The sequence below is a fragment of the Pogonomyrmex barbatus genome, unplaced genomic scaffold (genome assembly GCF_055798465.1).
Source record: "Pogonomyrmex barbatus isolate J1 unplaced genomic scaffold, ASM5579846v1 scaffold7, whole genome shotgun sequence".
NCBI lineage: Eukaryota > Metazoa > Arthropoda > Insecta > Hymenoptera > Formicidae > Pogonomyrmex > Pogonomyrmex barbatus.
Window position 1 is genome coordinate 5,151,668 of NW_028297171.1, and position 16,846 is coordinate 5,168,513.

Genomic DNA, 16,846 nt, shown 5'->3' on the forward strand with positions numbered 1-16,846 from the left:
TTCAATTTTGAAATTATTTTATTTATGCATTTTTTTTTATAAAATAAGATTAATATTAAATATTAAATTGACTATATTATAAATCTTTTTTCTAATACTGATGCACATGAAAAAGAAAGGGAAAGATATAAAATATGTTTGATAAAATTTGTGTTACAAACACATTTGTGTACATTTGTGTTTTTTATGTTAAAAAATGAAATGAATAAGATCTATCGAATATAAATGCGTTTAAACGTACATTTATTATTTGTGAGAATTATTTTTAACAGATTAAAATGTATATTTAATGATAATTGAACATATCCGTTTAAGAAGAATCAATAAGATGCATATTTCTAATATTTATTTACATGAGAAATGAAGATATACATTTCAGATATTCTCAAGTTAATTAGCTGTTGAACATGAAATTTTTAGTATTATAATACATGTATATCAAGTCATTTTGTATTACATTTATGCGATATAGATATAAATTTTTCATTAAAAAATTATTAATTATTTGCTATTAAGCTTAGCGGAGGTGTTTTGGATAATATTGAAATGAATTGACGATCTCAGGTTTGCGTTAATATGTATATTTACATTTGTATTTTTATACTTTATAATGGAATACTATATATCCACTAAAATGAGACAGTCAAGAGACGTGAACAATTACATAAGTTTCAAGTTTATGATTAATTTTATCTCCAATGTAACATTTATGTATGTATACATATAAATAATGATTTATTAATTATAATTATATTATTATAATTTATACATGTATATAAATAGGGATATATATTTATAATTAATTATAATTTATAATTATAATTGATAATTATAATATACACTTGAATATAGATGTGAAGTTATTTAAATATAATTTATTTATAAAATAAATTTAAATTTAATTATATAAGTATAATATTAATTTATAGACTATCAACATAAATTTTCATATAAAAGTTAAATAAAAGTTCATTTGAAATTTTTTTATTTCATTATGACATATTTGTGAACTAAAATTAAGAATAACAAAAAGTTTTTTATAAATGTTAATTTGCGATAAATAATAATAATATTGTTTCTTACTTTAATTATAATAATATAAGTGATTAATGTTTATACATAATAAAATATTGTGTATGTTAAGTAAATAAAAAATTTAATTATAAAGATAAATCTTAAATTAAGATTTATCTTTATATTTTTATCTAATTAAAATCTATTATATATATGCATTTACGTCAATTATTGTGTATATGAAAAAGAAGGAATAATAAGTTGGTCATTCTTCGTGCTGAAATTCGCACTTTGTCAAATTATCATCATGAATTGTTATTATAGATTAGTAAATTTATCTATTAATTGTAGATTAGGTTTGGATTGGTTCATTTCTTCGCTCACATTAATATTCTTTGCTATAAAGAAGAAATTAATATTTAGAAGAAATTAATATTTAGTGGAATCAACAAAATTCAAATCATTAAAAGATTCTATATGATAATATATATATATATATATATATATATATATGAAGTCCTAATAAAAGAATTAAATAATTTAATAATTTATAATTGATATTATAAATATTTATCAATAAATACTTATTATTATGTACTTATTATTATGTATAGAAGCAAATGTACAAGTAATATAAATATTATATATAATATATAATTGAAACATTTCTTAAGTTGATATAAGAGAAAATAATAAAAATTGATATTATACACGTGGCACAACAAAATATGTAAGACATATTTATAATATTATTTATAAATTAATAAATAAACAATCCGAGAGAGAAAAAAATTCATATCTTGATAAATGCTATATGGAATACAATTATTAAGAAAATAAAGAAATAGAAATATTTTAACATATAAATATGAAATTAAATTTTTAAAAATAGTTTTTATTTTGTATGAAAAAATGCTTCTGAAGACAATATTATGTTTATATACAATATTATATATAATATTTATGACAAATAATGTAATTATATTTATATTCACCGTAGTATATATTTTACGTGTAGTATATATTTGTATATTCTCTTACTGACGTAATATTTTTTTTTTTAGTTATCCTCGATAAAATATACTCTTCTAGTTATAGTTTCATGTCTTACAGAAGGTTCAACAGGTTCAGAATTATTTCTATGAAAACATTGAAAACTTCTATGAAGACAGTTTCTCAAATGATCGAAACTATATGATATGCACCTTAAAATTCTGTAAATATAAATTGTTGAATATTCGTGTATCAAAATTTACAAAAAAATTTTTTAGATTGACTATTAATTGTTTTTTTCCAAATTCATAATAAATAAGAAAACAATTTTTTTATACATAATATGGATAATGATATTAGATGATTAAAATCTAATATTAATAATATTAACATGTAAGTTTTCCTTTAATAAATATCCTTTAAGAAATATGGCATTAGGAATTTATATATAAATTAATTAATTTAATTATGAGGAAAAATGTTATAAAAATTAAACTTACTGATCATTGTAACATATAACAATTAGAATTATTAGTATAATGAGGGCAAGCATACATATAAATATGAGCACATACGGAAGTAAATAATTGGGAGATTTTGAATCTCTTTTGTTTAATGTAATTGCCATGTTCTCCGGAATGATATCTAAAAGGGTATCGAGAATTTTTGTTTTATTGTACCAAATTTGTGAAGCCTAATTTTATTTAAAGATATTTAATTATTCTTATATATATTTTTTTTTTTTATTTTTTGTAATATGGTTTATTATGAAGAAATTAGATAGTAATATTCTCCTTGTAATTATATTATTTTATGATATAGAAATATTTGTCTCATTAATATAATTTTCAATCTATACCATTTTCTATTTGTGATTGAATACTTTTGTGTTATGCTATACTTTTGATATATATATATATATATATATATATATATATATATATATATTACTTAATTTTATTTTATTTTTATAAATGTTATTACACATATATTTTTATTTTTTTATAGTCATATAAAATATCTCACCTAAGGTTAAAATTACGAAGACAATAATCCATAGCAGTGTTCTTGTATGAGTCATTATTTAATCTTTTCCTTAATCAGAATTGATAAAATTTAATCTAGATAGATTATGTTTATTTTATTCACTTAATCGCAATTGTTCGTATCGTAACTTAAAATTAACGATAATTATTTTTGATATCTGACTCAGAAAATATTATATAATATATGATATTTGTCTACCACGATTGTCTAACGGTTCATATCTTATAATAATTAAAGAATGAAATCTAAAAAGAATCGATCAAGGTTACATTGAAATATTTATTAATATAATATACTTAAAAAGAATGTCAAAATAGCAATTAAATGTTTTTAGGGGAAATAAAATACATTCGAAAATAAATGTTAGAAGAGGATTTTAAAATAGATAAATAAAATAAGATAAATAAAATTTTATAATCTCTATTATAAGGGAAGTTAATATTTATTTGATTTTAAGGAAAGGGATTTTAAGGGAAATATTTATTTGATTTTTCTCTTTAAGAAATTCGCGAAAATTTAAAAAATTTAAAAAATGTTTTACAACTTAAATAATGATTGAAATTTCTGATTGAAACTTTTTATAAGTGTTTTAATATTATATGATTTACAAGAGATAGGGAAAAAAAAGAAAGTTTATATGATACATATTTATAAAAAAAAACTTTCAAATAGTTATATACCAAGAAACAGTTTAAATATAATCGATAATATTAATACTTTTTTCACACCTTTATGAAGTTATTATTTTAACAGGTTAACAGCAAAACAAAATTGAAAATATAATTACAAAGGGAATAAAATATAAGAAATGGAATGTAATTTGAAAAAATTTAAGATTTTAGCTAGGAATCGCTAAGCAATTTTTATAAAAAAAAATTACAATAGTATATTAAATTCCAATCAAACTTAAATTGTGTAATAACTGTGTAATAACTGTTAGAAAATAAAAATGAGAAAATGAAAACTAATTTATATTACTAATTTATACAAAAATTTTAATCATTTAAATGTTTCATTGTTGCTTGAGAGATTTACAGAAACGGATTATAGAAGATTATAAAACTATAAATTATAAAATTACGGGAAAAATGTTACTAAATATTAAAATGTTAAAAATACTTATTTCAATCATTTCGATGTATATTAACGATATGTGTATGAGAAAGTACATATTATAAATGCTTTTTTACATAATAATTTTTTAAATATTTTTCTTAAAATAATTTTAGACAATTGTGCTTTCTAATAACGAATTTTAGCATTTATTCAATTTATTAAATTATTACACAAAAATGAAAAGAGTCATAAATATAATATCAAAATATTTAAAACATTATATTACAATAGGTAAAGTTTATTATATACTTAAGTTTATTATATATTTATATACTTAAGAATTACTGCATAAATAATGATAATTTTACTTTTGTTAATTTTTATTAACGAAACGATCATGATTTTCAGATGGTTTTAAGTTCATATAATTTGATTTAAAGACGTACAATATTATCAGTAGAAACTAATTCCGCAATATTAAAAAAGCATTAATAAAACATAATACAAAAATCAATGTTAAATTGTTGAATTGTTACTTTAGTCTCGATTAATTCTTATTAAATTCTTATTAAATTTTTATTATTCTTTACCTTACCAGAGCGAAAATTTACCGTCTCTACGTCTTATGTACATGATGAAGAATGACAACTTTATAGAGAATAAGAACTTACTTCTATTTGACTACATCACATTAGCCAATACGAACGAATGCTATTTGTTGTCAGAATCTTATGTACAATCGTTTGTTTGTAGAAACTTTTCTGTTTGTTCTTTCTCCCTATTTCACAAACAAGAAACTGTTAGATAGATTTACTTATCAATAATATAAATTTTTTTGCTAAAATTTTTTTAATGTTTGTATGTTCTTGTTTGTTAGGAATTCGAGTTTTCTTCGGTTAAAATGAAAAAGATTAAGAGGAAGATTTTATTAATTGATTGTTTGCTTATCACAATTAATCTAATCAATAGATTACTTTTTAATTTTTTATATCCAAAAAATTAAATTATATTTGTTCTTTGTTTCTTTTCAAAGAAATAAAGCAAAGAAGGATTATACAGATTTATATATCTGAAAATTTGCACAAAAAGATTTGAAAGCTTATTTAAAGATTATATATATTTTAAAATCGAATCCATATGTTTTATTATATTTATATTTATTTATTTTATAATATACTTGATGTTTATATTGAATTTTTTCAATTTTGAAATTCATTTTTCAACTCTATTGCTGTTTTCCTGATTAAATAAAATTAATATTTAATTGATTGTACATTACGGTATAATCTTTTTTGTAATACTTATGGAAAGCACATAAAAAAAAAGGAGGAAATATATTAATACGTATTTGACGAAGTTGCATCATATATTTATCTTTTTAAGGTTGAATAACAGATTGAATAAAATGCGTGTCAGCTTTTGATATGCGATACACAAATGCATTTGTCATTATATAAACTAATAAATTAGGAATGCTTAATTTATTAGTGTATATAACATGACAGTTGAATATATTAATTTAATAATAGTTGAATATATTAATTGAATCAACAATATTTGCAAATTTATTGCAAACATATTAACATGAAGAATAACAACCCTAGCAAAGATACTTAAGATAATCAAGAAATAATCAATTATTGAAGAAACAATTTTTTTTATTATAAGACAAGTATTTTGTATTACATCCATACATGATGTAAATATACATTTTTACTTAATTAATTGTACAGTAATTAATTATGTACTTTATTAATTAATTGTGTACTTTTATTTTCAGTAAGGACATTTTGGATATAACATTTAAATGAACTAATAGTTTTAGAATTACGTTAATACATATTTATTTATATTCGTATTATACAATCCATACATGACAGAATGAAGCAATTAAAATATATCAGGAATGATAAAATTAAATTATATAATTATATAATTAATAATTAAATTATATAATTAATATTGATTTTATAAGCTTATCTAACATGTAATATTTATATATGTGTACATGCAAATTATGATTTTTAAGTTAAAATATGTAATTTATAAATTTATATAAATTATAATATATTTATGATTTATATTTTATATAAATACATGTTTATTATAATTTATTAAAAACTTATAATATTGTCAATTATAGCGCGTATATATTAAACTCTAATTAAATAAATATAATACATCAATATCGACTGAAGATTTAAGATTTGAAATTTATTTTTATTACGATGTTATGTTTTTATATTAAAACTAATGATAAAAAATTATATATAAGAAGTAAACGTTCGAAATATGATATCTATTTTGATTTTACTTATGTGAACAATTATATATTTATAAATATATTTATTTATATAATACATAAATAAATAAAAGTACTAAGAAGATAATAAATGAAATAAATAAATAAATAAATAAGTTTATATTCAACACAAATCTTAAATTTAAAATATTGATGTACTTGTATCTTTAACTAAAGTCTTTAATTAAAGTTTTAGTTTTATATATATTTAAGTCAGATACTTAATTATCGCAAATATAAAATATAAAAAAATGATGAAAAGTATATTACTCGTCCTCGAGATTCACATTACAAGTTGTTTTGAATTTAAATGAATATTAAAAATTAGTGTATAGTTGTTATATATAATCATTTTTGTCTTCTTATCAATATCTCATATTTGCCTGCTATAAAAAACAAATTAATTCTTTTTTAGATGTAGTATTTAATAATAAGATAATAAAAGAAATAAGATTCTATAATAATCTAAAAGAAATAAGATTCTATAATAATCTATAATAATCTAAAAATACAAAATTTTAATAGGAGAAATATTTTTAAAGTCAACTTGATGTTACTTAATATTACAATTATTAAAATTATGTATATTAATCACGAGTATAAATATTGTATTATGCCAAATATATTGTATATTCTTAAATCCGATACAATATAAAAAATAAATAAAAATTGATATTGTACTTTGTGAAATAACCAAAATATGTATGACAAACTTGTAATTTGTATGGTATGGGGAGTAATTTGAGTTGATATCTTAGTAAAAGAATCAAGTGATTAAGAAAACAAAAAATAGAGATATTTTAACATCTAAAATTTAATTTTGAATTTATAAAAAAGTAAGATTGCTATTTTGTAAGAAAATACTTCAAAACGATTCTGTGATCACGAATAATATAATTGCGCTTATGCATCGCATACATTGTTTTCTTACTTACATTATCTTCGACAATTTCTATGTTCATGTTTCCCCTCTCAAATCTCATAACAGGTTCAATACGATCTCTACGAAAATATCGACGCCAAACGTTTCTTATGTTTCTTTCTCTATTATTGATGTAGGTTCTCCAAGCTGCGAAAATATCGTGAGTATATTGTTAAATATATGTATAATAAAATTGATAAAGTAATTTGTTTTTAATATTAATTATTAATCGTGTTTGTCCAAATTATTATTATATATATATATATATATATATATATATATATATAATATATACTATATATACTGTAATATATACTATAGGATATTTCCTTAAATTTATATATATATATATATATATATATATATATATAAATTTAAGGAAATATCCTACAATTTTTCCATACATAAATATTAACTAATAATTGACTCCGTCTAAATTTATAATAAATAAGAAGAAAGAAATATCTTATGTTTTTTTCATAACAATTTAATGTGCAATAATATTATACGATAGAAGTCTAGTGTTAGGAATCATTTTATGAGATGTTTGTTTAACCAACATTTAAAATTATATTTCTATATTAATTCATTAATTATAATGTTAGGAACAAAAATATTATAAAAGTTAAATTTACCAATTCTTATTAATTGTATAGGTATTGCGCAAATTGCTATTAGAAATATGATTATTAATATGAAGATGAAAGGATTTCCATAAAAAATATCCGAAAATATCCATTCTGATCCTTTTGAATCCTCTGTCCGATTGATTTTGTTTGTTATATTTATTAAAAATTTAGTTATGTATTGTGGTATTGAAATGCTTTCGTTCTTAACTCCTACGTCTATGAGAATATCAATATATCTTATTTAATAAGACTTGTTAAGTCTAATTTTATTGGATATTTATTGTTATATATATATATATGTAAAGATTATGATTTTTAAGTAATTTATTATAAACGAAATGATTGGATCATATTATGATTAAAGTTATTTTTAGTTAGTAAATTAATTTTTGTAAAACATAAATATGATTTTATTACAATGTTTTTAATATTGAATTAAATGACAAAAATTGTTTAACACATTTATATCTTCTAGTGAACTATAAAATTAAATAAGAATAAATCAGAATGCAAGTTTAATTGTGCGATTTTACTATTATTTTATTTTATTTTTTTATATTTTTTATATCATACATTTACTTGTTTTATTAATGTAACTTTCAATTTGTATCTTCTTTTGACACTTTGACTGAATAGTTGTATAAAATAACAAAAATAATAAAAATATAATAATAATGATAATAACAGTTATATAAATTTATTTGTCCCATTAATGTAAGTTTTAATTTTTCTATATTTTTTGATATTGTGATGGAATATTTGTATGTTACATTACATTTCTAATATAAATATGTCATTTAATTGATTTTTTTTAAATTATTATTGTTATTATATATAGATATCTTAATTTTGTTGCAGTTATATGAATTATCTTACCTATTACATAGTAAAATAAACTTCCGAAGATAATAATCCATAGTAGTTTTGTGGAAATCATTATTTATTTAATCTTTCTGAACTTACTAAAGTGTATAATTTGACTAGATAAATTGTATTTACTTTTGTCACATATATCGCAATTAATGTCGTAATATCTAGAATTAAGTAATACAAGTAATATAATTCATTTTGATCTGTGAATAAAAAATATGTTTTTGTCTAACTGTTCATATTTTACATATAGTACTGAAGGGATATTATTTTAAAAAGACAATTATACTCTCATTATAATGATTTTTGTTATTTAGTTTTATGCTGCATGTTTATTAAATTATTATTATACTGAAATAAGAAATCATAGTAGTCTAAATTTAAAATATTATGTTACATTTTACAATTTTAACATAATTAAAACTTTGATCATAAATAATGATTACTCTAGTTTCTGCTAATTATTGTCAATTAAATTAGATAGTTTTGAACTTATATAATTTAATTTAAATTTGTATAAAAATTAGTAGAAAATTATTCTCAAACAATAAAAGAATACTAAGAAATATGATAAAAGGAAATATTTAATTGTTGAATTGTTATTTTAGTCTCAATTATTAAATACTTATAATTCTTTATATGTCTTACCAAATCGAGAACTTGCCGTCTGTACATCTTATGTATATAACACATAATATGATAATGACAACTCAATTTATAGAAGACGAGACGTTACTTGTTTGATTATATCACATTGGCCAATACGAATAAACATTATTTGTTGTCAGCCCTACGTAGAATCATTCTTCAATCGTTTGAAAAATCTTTGTACTTATTTCGCAAATAAACTTAAAGTACAGTTATTTTTCAATAATATAAATTTTTTGGCTAAAATTTTTATAAATGTATCGTATGTTCTTGTTCGTTAAGAATTCGAACTTTCCTTTTTCGGTTGAAATGGAAAAAAAGAAGAGAAGATCAATCAGTTAACACTGCTTTTAAACATTGTTGAATATATTTATTTTTTGTCATAGTTCTCAGAAACAAAACAATAAATAAGGATTACATAGATTTATATTTCGAAATGTTAATACGAAAAAGATTAAAGTAAATTTAATTTAAAAAAATATTACAGGTATTAATACATTTTTAGTATGGTTTGTGAATTTTATTATATTTGTATTTATATTTATATTTTATAATGAATTTTAAAATGGAATTTTAAAATGGAATTTTGAATTTTCTAAATTTTGAAATTATATTTCATTTATACATTTTTTGGCTAATTAAATAAAGTTAATATTAAATTGACTGTATGTTATAAATTTTTTTTCTAATATTTTTCTACTATTACACATGAAAAAGAAAGAGAAAAATATAAAATATGTTTGATTTATATTACAAATCTTTTATATTAAGAAATGAAATGATTAAGATTTATTAAACATAAATGCGTTTGAACATACATTTATTATTTGTAAAAAATATTATTAACATTAAAATGTATATTTACATTTATATTATGTAATCCACTAAAATGAGACAGTCAAAAGATGTGAATAATGATAAAATTACATAAATTTTAAGTTTATGATGAATTTTATCTCCAATGTATCCCTCCATTTATGTATGTCTGCATAATAATGGTTTATAAATTATTATAATTTATTTTTAAAATATAAGTTATATTATTATATTTTATAAATGTACATAAAAATTGACATATGTTTATAATTGATTACAATTTATACTTATATTATTAATTATAATGTACATTTGAATATGGGTGTGTAATTATTTAAGTGTAATTTACTTATATAATAAATGTAAATTTAATTATATAAGTATAATATTAATTTATAGATTATCAATTTCAATTTTCATATAAATGAGAGTTCAAGATTTGAAACTTTTTTATTTCATTATGACATATTTGAACTAAAAGAGAAGAATAATAAAAAATTGTTTTATAAGTTAACTTTCGATAAATAATAATATCATTTTTTATTTTACTTATATGAGTAATTAATATATAATTTATATATAATAGAATATTGTGTACGTCATTAAATAAATAAGAAATTTAATTATAATGTAAGATAAATCTTTAATTAAGATATTGATATATTTTTATTTAATTAAAGTCTGACATTTATATGCATTTACGTAAATTATTTGGATCGCTAAAAAAATAATAATATTCTTCAATAATATTCTTTCAAATCAATCAATAATATTCTTTCTTCTGATTTTTAAGATGCATCTACGGTTAGTTCTAATGAAACAGGAATAAAAAATTTTAATTATATGATAATTCAAAGTATTTTTACAAATTTACTTTTTTATCGAATATTTATTGTAGCTGCCAGCAAATAACATATCTGCCACATCATCGTTTCTTTTTTTTTCTACGTCTTACTTATTATCCAACTTTCTGATGCATCTGCGTGCATGATGCTGCAGGTATCGTGGTTTCACTTTTCTATCTTGATTATAAGCAGACTTTTTATTTTAATCTAAGATGAATCGTTTTTATGATGGAAGAAAACTTGTCGTTTATTGCCTTTACTCGAATGTATAGCCAAATCTATTCGCTAAAGAAAATTCTATTTGAAATTAAACTGAGAATAATTAATCAACAGCAAGTCTCTTCTCTAAATCTCTTCTATAAAGACATATCAAGAAAGTTTGCTTATGGTGTAAATTTTGTATCGAATTTGCAATCAAATCTGCTCGCTAAAACAGATGCTGTTTGAAGTTAAATGAGGATAATTAGTCAACAAGTAAATCTTCATTTATTCGCATGAAAACCGGCATTTTTAATCGCATCTCTTAATTATGCGGTTCGTGCATGACACGCGCCACCCGGCGAAGCTTCGTGCCGACGTGAAACGAACGGAGCGATACACAAACGGGGGAGATCGTGAGTGAAGTAAATCTGCAAAGTAGCCGATGCTGAATGCCGGCGCTGCGCGATCGTGGTATCGCCGCTTTGGCATTTCCACGTTGGACTTATCGCGGCCCGCGCGACACGTCGTAAACTCGCGGACATTCGCGCTCGCGTGGCACGTCGCATTCTTTTAATTACACACGCAGCCCAGATACACGGCCCATAAGCTTCGCGACGTAGCGCTTAGAAACGGGCGACCTTTCTAAACGCGACGCGAAGTCGCGGGGTCGTAAAGAAAAAGGAAACCAAGCACGAGAGGCGAGCGAGAGGACAAAGGATCTCCCGATTGCCGATCGTCGTTGTCGTCGTCGTCGTCGTCGTCGTCGTCATCGTCTTCCTCCTCGTTCGCTATCTCGCGAGCTTCGATCGTTTCTTAACGCGACTATGTATAAGCGTTCGTTGGCGTAAAGTCCCCATTCTGCAATCGCGGATGTTCATCTGGCAGCACGCAGTTACCGCACGCGTTATGGCACGGAGATCGTAAGACATAATACCACCTTGGATTCTGCCGATATCTTTAAACTTAAAGATCGAATTTTGTCTTGACGAGTTTAAAGCGATTTGTATTTTTATCGTATTATTTGTATTTACAGTTTGAAGAATTATTAAAGAAGTACTTTTTTAAGCGATGAAGGCATTAGAGAGAAAGATCAGTAGGTGACATGAATAAATATAGCAATTAAGAGAAAGAATAAATAGATGTAAAATATATAATAATAATTAGAAATTTGTTAGAAAGATTTTCTATCATTAGAAAAAGTTAGTACATACGTTCCGTTGTACATAGAATATATTTATATTTCATATATTTTTACTTATTATTTTTATACACTTCTCACTTAAAATTTTTCTTTTATCCGGAAGAAATCTTATTTCTGAATATAATAAAAATATAGTAATCATCGCGTAATTTATTTTGCGACATAATTTATCTTTATTAGAAAATGCAAACAACGATACCGAGACGAGATATCGTGCGCAAATTAGTGGAATTAATTTGAAAAGTCAAAGTGCCGTGTGTTTGAACACACAAAACGCGTATATGGCGCAATAAAGATATCGATCAACGATCGCGGCTCTTTTGATCAGAAATCAAATCGTGGTTAATGGCTTGATTAATTAAAGCTTTGATCGCAGCAGGGTATACTGCTCGTAAAAATACGGCACGCTCGCGATTTGGGCCACCCAATAAGCCGGGACCGGAGTTACAGGTGCGTTCACCACTCGTGCCGAAAATCCCGCTCGCGATTGATGCATTTTCAGAAAAACTCGGCGGTTATTTTGGAAAGTGCAGCTGGCTGGTGCGGTCGAAAATGGGCCGCCGCTCGCGTTCCTAACGTACAAAAAAACGTACAGAAAAAGAGGCAGAGCGAGACCGCGCCATTTTCTACGTTCCGCATACAAGATCCGCGTTTTTTTTTTCGCTACTTGCTCGTATCGTAATATCGATCGATTCATCCGTCAGCATCTCCTAATAAAATAAGAAATAATCTTTAGGTAGGATAAGTTTCCCGACGAAATCACGAGGAAATCACGACGATAAAAAAAAATGACAATCGCGGAATTCGTGATTTCCTGTTTTATTGTTGAGGAAGTCGACCAACGATGCATGCACCATTCGCACAGTTCGCTGCATTGTCTCTCGACGATTAACGATGAAAAAGACGATGGTGGTATCAGCTTTCCTAGGTTATTGAGCGTTCCCTCCCGTACGCCACGTACGGATGAGACCGCGCCACGTGTGAACGGGGACTTACCGTGTGCACGATCGTGTGTTTATAGCGACGTGGATGAAAAGGAGAGAGAAGATCATAAAAGTAAAGAGAGAAAGGAGGAGAACTACAGCGGCGGTCCCACCGACGGGCGTTCTATGAATATGCATGGCTTTTCCGGCCGCCGCCGCCGCCGTCGTGCGTTGCTCCCAATTTGTCACACACCGTGGCATTATTCCATTTTGTTAATAAAGCAATGTTACGCGCGCGCGTACCGGTTGATTCTTCCTTTTTTTCCTCTTTCTTTTCTCTCTGCTACTACCGCGCAATGTAATTATGCAACTTTGTAATTGCGCGGCGTGCCTTGCTCCCCTTCGTTTTCTCCGCTTCGATTCCTCTCCGCTCGACGGTATCGCGTCTTCGTCCCCGATGTTACAAAGAGACGCTACCATATTATGATCATAGATGTGTTTCTCATCTAAAAATAGATAGGTGATGCGAAGAAAGGAATTGAAAAGGAGTGGAGCAAAAATGCAGAAAAAAAATTCACTTGTTTTCGATTTATTTATTTCTATGAATGCTTCATTCTATAAATACACATGTTTTACATTATACGTGTATATTTTATAAAGATTGTTAACTCAATTCATAGAGGCAGAGAAAAAACGCAAGAATAATGAGAAGAATAGAAAAAAATATAAGAATAATTTTCGATAATTGCGACAATTTTTCGCGAGTAATTAAATTTCGATTGAGAATTTTGCCTTTGAAAAATTTACTTGAAACGCAATTTTATTTTTGTATGTTTTTTCAAGTTTTAATTAACAATTTCGAAATAATATCTTTTTCCTAAAAAATTATAATTGTTGCTTTGCGTAAACATAATAATATCTCTCATAATTTTCTCATGCAAAGATTATAGAATTATGCAGTAGAAGCATTGAATATTTAGAGCTTTTGAAAGATTTTAAATATATTTTAGATACATACCTAATTATAAAAACAATAATTTTGGTTTAATCTTTTGTTAAAATAAATCAAATTATTGTTTCAAAACTTTCCGTAATAATTGGGAAAACTACGTTTTTCTCGACGCGTGCAGTCAGCTTTTTCCCAGCAGCGTGCTGTTATCACCAAATAATGCCGAAATAACCAGCGAGCTGTCATTGCGGTTATCTTACTAACGAATCGGACATGACATGCGGGAATAGAAATACGCGATCCATGTCGTATATCGCGGTCGAAAAAGAGAAAAGCATGACGTTTGATAGCCATATTTACCCGCGAAAAAATAATCGGACAGAGAAAGAGAGAGAGAGAGAGAAAGAAAAAGAATGGGACACACGTTTATAAATTCCATTAAACAGTCGTTTTCCAGACGTGTGCTAAACTATATCGGATATTATCTTGATTTTGCCAACCAGGAATTATTGAAAGTCGTCCGGGCGATGAAGTTTCTCGGAGTACGAACGCAATTAAACTTTTTCTCGATCACGTCAAAGACCGCTTGCCGGCCGGCGATCACCCGATTGCTCGCGAGGACGCGTCCTCGAACCGGTCGAATCCGAGTCGAAGGGGAGACAGGAAGAGAGAGAGAGAGAGAGAGAGAGAGAGAGAGAGAGAGAGAGAGAAAATAACGGCCGCGACAGCATCGAGAATGCGTGTCGCGTGATTCCGAGGACACCGATTTCACGACAGATACATTAATGCTGCGAGCGAGTCGTGTACGTTTTATAAGTCGTCGAATAAATTTCCACTAGCCAGTCTTCCCTCTCTCTTCTCTACACGTCTTCCCTTCGATAATTTAACGAACTTTCGTAGAATTACGTTACACGAGCACACGTCGGGGTTCTACTCGCGACGACAGCAACAAGAGCGTAACAAGCACCGGATTTTCCCAGAGATTGTAATAAAATTAATGCACGTGCAAGCACACGATACTTTACGCTTTTCTTTTATCTCATTCCAAGCGATTTAGATAATTTTTAATTTTTAAACTGAACAAATCATATTCTGAATCATTTTCTTATTCTCGCTTATTATTTATGCGTTACAAAATAGCGAATAAAAATAAATGAATAAGCTATTACAATCAATATATCTTCTTAAATACAATTTGTAAATAATTTTCTGAATAATAAATGATTAAGTATCATTTCTAAGCTAATTGCTAAAAAAAAATGTTTACACGCATAGAGTCGCGTAGACTGAAAAGATGAAAAGTGATTTACAAAAAACGAAATTTAACTTACATTAAAAATAGTTTACAATCCGGATTTAAAGACGCGAGAGCAGATTAAATCCGTGTGTCGCGATCGATTATTTGGATTTACGCTAGCGACGGTGATGAATCGCGGTGGCGAGGTCGAAGTGGAAGTAAAAGACTCTCCGTGCTCTCACGGTCGTATTTTAATCTTATCGCGCTCGCGCTTTCGTCGGTCGCTTGATACCTTCGGCGGAGCTTTTCTTATCGGGTCGTAAGAGCACGGAGAGACTCGGCTCGCTCATCGTCTTCTCTTCCTCGTATCGCCCTATCGGCTCGTTTCCACTTTTGTCGTGCCAGCGGGAAGCGTGCACCCCTACATGTAAAACGCAGATACGATACTCCGCAACAATATGACCGTGCGAACTTCCTATCTCCGACTCTTATTAACACGATCGCCTCCCCGAATGCATCGGGAGTTAATCAAGAGTGCAAGTGGAACTCTTACTTTTCACAGATATACAATAGTACGACCATAAAATGCACACGGATATAAAATAATCGCTATAATCTCTTTTCAGGGAATCTCTCGCTCCATATATGTTTGTGTCAATTCGAACTGATATTATAAATATATGTGCCATCGTATGCGCGCGCGCACGATAGCATTATATTATATATATATTGTGCATGCATCTATATTTTACGGATACTGATATCTCAATGACCGCTGCGAAACGTTCTGCGGCCGGTCTTGGCGATATGAGAAGGGAGACCGAGGCGACCATTTTTCCAGATCGGGATTTTTCCACGCCGTGAAACTGTTCCACGTTCGTTTCCCTTCCGCGCCCAGATACACGCGTGCGTCCGCATTGCATTTACGTATGGCGATTGCGTCAAGGTGATATCGTCATCGAACACGAGCTTTAGCTTTCCTCACGTCGGGCGACAACGAGAGTCGAGAGGTGCGTGTTCCCGACACGACTTGCCCATTAGGTGGACCCGCAACGCGCCATCAGATTAGATCCCTTTCATCCTCCCATCCTCGTTGCGTCCTACCGCCAACAATGCACCGGCATCGGCGATGCATCGAATGGTGGTGGTATTAACATCTGCGACATGCTTTCTGGATCCGTGAATCTGCAGGA

At 26.4% G+C, this 16,846-nt stretch overlaps 2 protein-coding genes and 1 long non-coding RNA gene across 7 annotated transcripts in view; 1 reads left to right on the forward strand and 2 right to left on the reverse strand.

Annotated features, from left to right (window-relative positions):
- Positions 1-16,846, forward strand: part of LOC105432177 (uncharacterized) — a 337,430-nt gene that overhangs the window by 91,363 nt on the left and 229,221 nt on the right. The gene's annotated exons all lie outside the window — the stretch shown is intronic.
- LOC105432196 (uncharacterized) lies at positions 566-4,792 on the reverse strand. 4 transcript variants are annotated; one of them, XR_016140895.1, is made up of 5 exons: positions 4,706-4,792; positions 3,034-3,299; positions 2,508-2,652; positions 2,056-2,228; positions 566-1,412 (listed from the first exon to the last, which is right to left on the reverse strand). It is a non-coding gene; the product is annotated as an uncharacterized LOC105432196 (long non-coding RNA). The 4 variants fall into 4 exon arrangements; XR_016140898.1 differs by having other exon boundaries at positions 2,060-2,228; positions 4,701-4,792; XR_016140894.1 differs by having other exon boundaries at positions 4,701-4,792.
- LOC105432171 (uncharacterized) lies at positions 5,938-10,066 on the reverse strand. Of its 2 annotated transcripts, none has more exons than XM_089083293.1 (4): positions 8,840-10,066; positions 7,970-8,179; positions 7,348-7,481; positions 5,938-6,795 (listed from the first exon to the last, which is right to left on the reverse strand). In XM_089083293.1, the coding sequence occupies exons 1-4, from the start codon at positions 8,898-8,900 to the stop codon at positions 6,778-6,780; spliced, it is 423 nt and encodes a 140-aa protein (XP_088939419.1). In that variant the 5' UTR covers positions 8,901-10,066; the 3' UTR covers positions 5,938-6,777. The 2 variants fall into 2 exon arrangements, with proteins under 2 accessions (XP_088939419.1, XP_011645143.1); XM_011646841.2 differs by having other exon boundaries at positions 5,938-6,798; positions 8,840-10,059.

What these genes read in the sequence shown, in the direction of transcription:
- LOC105432171 (XM_011646841.2), bottom strand. Translation starts at nt 8,900, where the DNA reads ATGATTTCCACAAAACTACTATGGATTATTATCTTCGGAAGTTTATTT. An exon ending in TATACAATTAATAAGAATTG is followed by an intron (nt 7,482 to 7,969) that starts GTAAATTTAACT and finishes ATATTTTCGCAG; the next exon opens with CTTGGAGAACCTACATCAAT. An exon ending in TAGAAATTGTCGAAGATAAT is followed by an intron (nt 6,799 to 7,347) that starts GTAAGTAAGAAA and finishes TGTTTTTTATAG; the next exon opens with CAGGCAAATATGAGATATTG.